The 1,889-nt window shown below is 60.5% G+C and overlaps 1 protein-coding gene across 1 annotated transcript; it reads right to left on the reverse strand.

The window, feature by feature from the left end:
- Positions 1-1,265: 1,265 nt before the first annotated feature.
- On the reverse strand, positions 1,266-1,682 carry NANOS3 (nanos C2HC-type zinc finger 3). The gene has a single exon (XM_069215398.1). The coding sequence runs from the start codon at positions 1,680-1,682 to the stop codon at positions 1,266-1,268; it is 417 nt and encodes a 138-aa protein (XP_069071499.1).
- Between the last annotated feature and the right edge of the window lie 207 nt (positions 1,683-1,889).

Consider the following 1,889-nt stretch of genomic DNA (forward strand, 5'->3'; position numbering starts at 1 on the left):
GATTGCTATATTTCATGCACTGGGCAGTGCTGCGCTCCATGTCCTGGGGTGTACATGCACTGGGCAGTGCTGCGTTCCAGGCCCTGTGGATTCCTAGTGTCCATGCACAGGGCACTGCTGTGTTCCAGGCCCTGTGGATTGCTACAGTCCATGCACTGGGCAGTGCTGCGCTCCAGGCCCTGTGGATTGCTACAGTCCATGCTCTGGGCAGTGATGCGCTCCAGGCCCTGTGGATTGCTACAGTCCATGCTCAGGGCAGTGCTGCGCTCCTGGCTCTTTAGATTCCTAGTGTCCATGCACAGGGCACTGCTGTGTTCCAGGCCCTGTGGATTGCTACAGTCCATGCTCTGGGCAGTGCTGCTCTCCTGGCTCTTTAGATTCCTAGTGTCCATGCACAGGGCACTGCTGCGCTCCAGGCCCTGTGGATTGCTACATTTCATGCACTGGGCAGTGCTGCGCTCCATGTCCTGGGGTGTCCATGCACAGGGCACTGCTGCGCTCCTGGCTCTTTAGATTCCTAGTGTCCATGCACAGGGCACTGCTGTGTTCCAGGCCCTGTGGATTGCTACAGTCCATGCTCTGGGCAGTGCTGCGCTCCATGTCCTGGGGTGTCCATGCTCTGGGCAGTGCTGTGTTCCAGGCCCTGTGGATTGCTAGTGTCCATGCTCTGGGCAGTGCTGCGCTCCAGGCCCTGTGGATTGCTACAGTCCATGCACTGGGCAGTGCTGTGTTCCAGACCCTGTGGATTCCTAGTGTCCATGCACAGGGCAGTGCCTCCATACACGGGGTGGGAGGGCGGCCACTTCTCTCCCTGTTTTGCGCAGAATGGACCTCCATGTCTGGGAAGTGATGACTTCCACGCTGTACGCAGTGCCTTCTATCTTCATGGATGCAGCGTGCCACTCTCCGACAGCTGGGTGGTTCACTTACTGTCAGTGGTACGGAAGGTCTCCATGTCTTGGACACTGTTGAAGTCTCGGGCAGTGCCAATCTCTGAAGGGCACATCCAGGAAAGCGCGTTATCCAGGCACGCGGTTCTGTGCTCCACGCCTTGGGCACTGCCCATTCCCATGAACTAACTTGTGCCAGTCTTCATTCACTGGGCAATGCCCCTTGGGCACGGATGTCCATGCGTCGGGCATCGCCGTCCCTCTTGCACGTGTAAGGGGCAGTTCCATTCCAATGGGGCAGTACGCAGTGCCCTTTGATGATCTCAATGAACGGGGCAGGGGCAAGGCCACTGCCATGCAATGGACAGTGGCCCCTCAGTCTTGTGGTGACCTGCTGCCCACCCGGCGCCCTCGCCTCCCTGCTGCATTCCTGGCCGTGTACTGGTACACAGAGGAGTATCCCTTCCGGGTCAGAGGGCAGAAGCGCAGCGTGTGGGCACCGTCGCCGGTAGCCTGGCACTGGGGGCACACATACTGGCGCAGGATGGGGCACTGGACGCGTCCAGCCTGGTCCTTCAGGGTGTGGGAGGTGTACACCCGCTTGGACTCGCCGTTGTGCTTGCAGAAGTTACAGGCGGAGCCCGAGGCCTCTTGGTCCTCTGGGCCTGGGGGTGCAGTGATCTCAGCCTCGGGGGGCGGCAGCAGCGCCCTCTCCCGGTCCGACTCCTTCCTCGCCAAGGTCTCGACCACATGGGCCAGGCCCAGGTAGTCCCTCCACAGGCTGAAGTCCATGGTGGTTCTGACACACGTGCGCATGTGGTATCTCCTGGTGGGGGTGGCCTCTTCACTGGAGGTCAGGTGACAGTGTGGACCCCACTGCATGCACTCCGTCCTGGTTCAGGTGGCAGTGTGGACCCCACTGCATGCACTCCGTCCTGGTTCAGGTGGCAGTGTGGACCCCACTGCATGCACTCCGTCCTGGTTCAGGTGGCAGTGTGG

The sequence above is a fragment of the Pleurodeles waltl genome, chromosome 11 (genome assembly GCF_031143425.1).
Source record: "Pleurodeles waltl isolate 20211129_DDA chromosome 11, aPleWal1.hap1.20221129, whole genome shotgun sequence".
In the NCBI taxonomy this organism is placed as follows: domain Eukaryota; kingdom Metazoa; phylum Chordata; class Amphibia; order Caudata; family Salamandridae; genus Pleurodeles; species Pleurodeles waltl.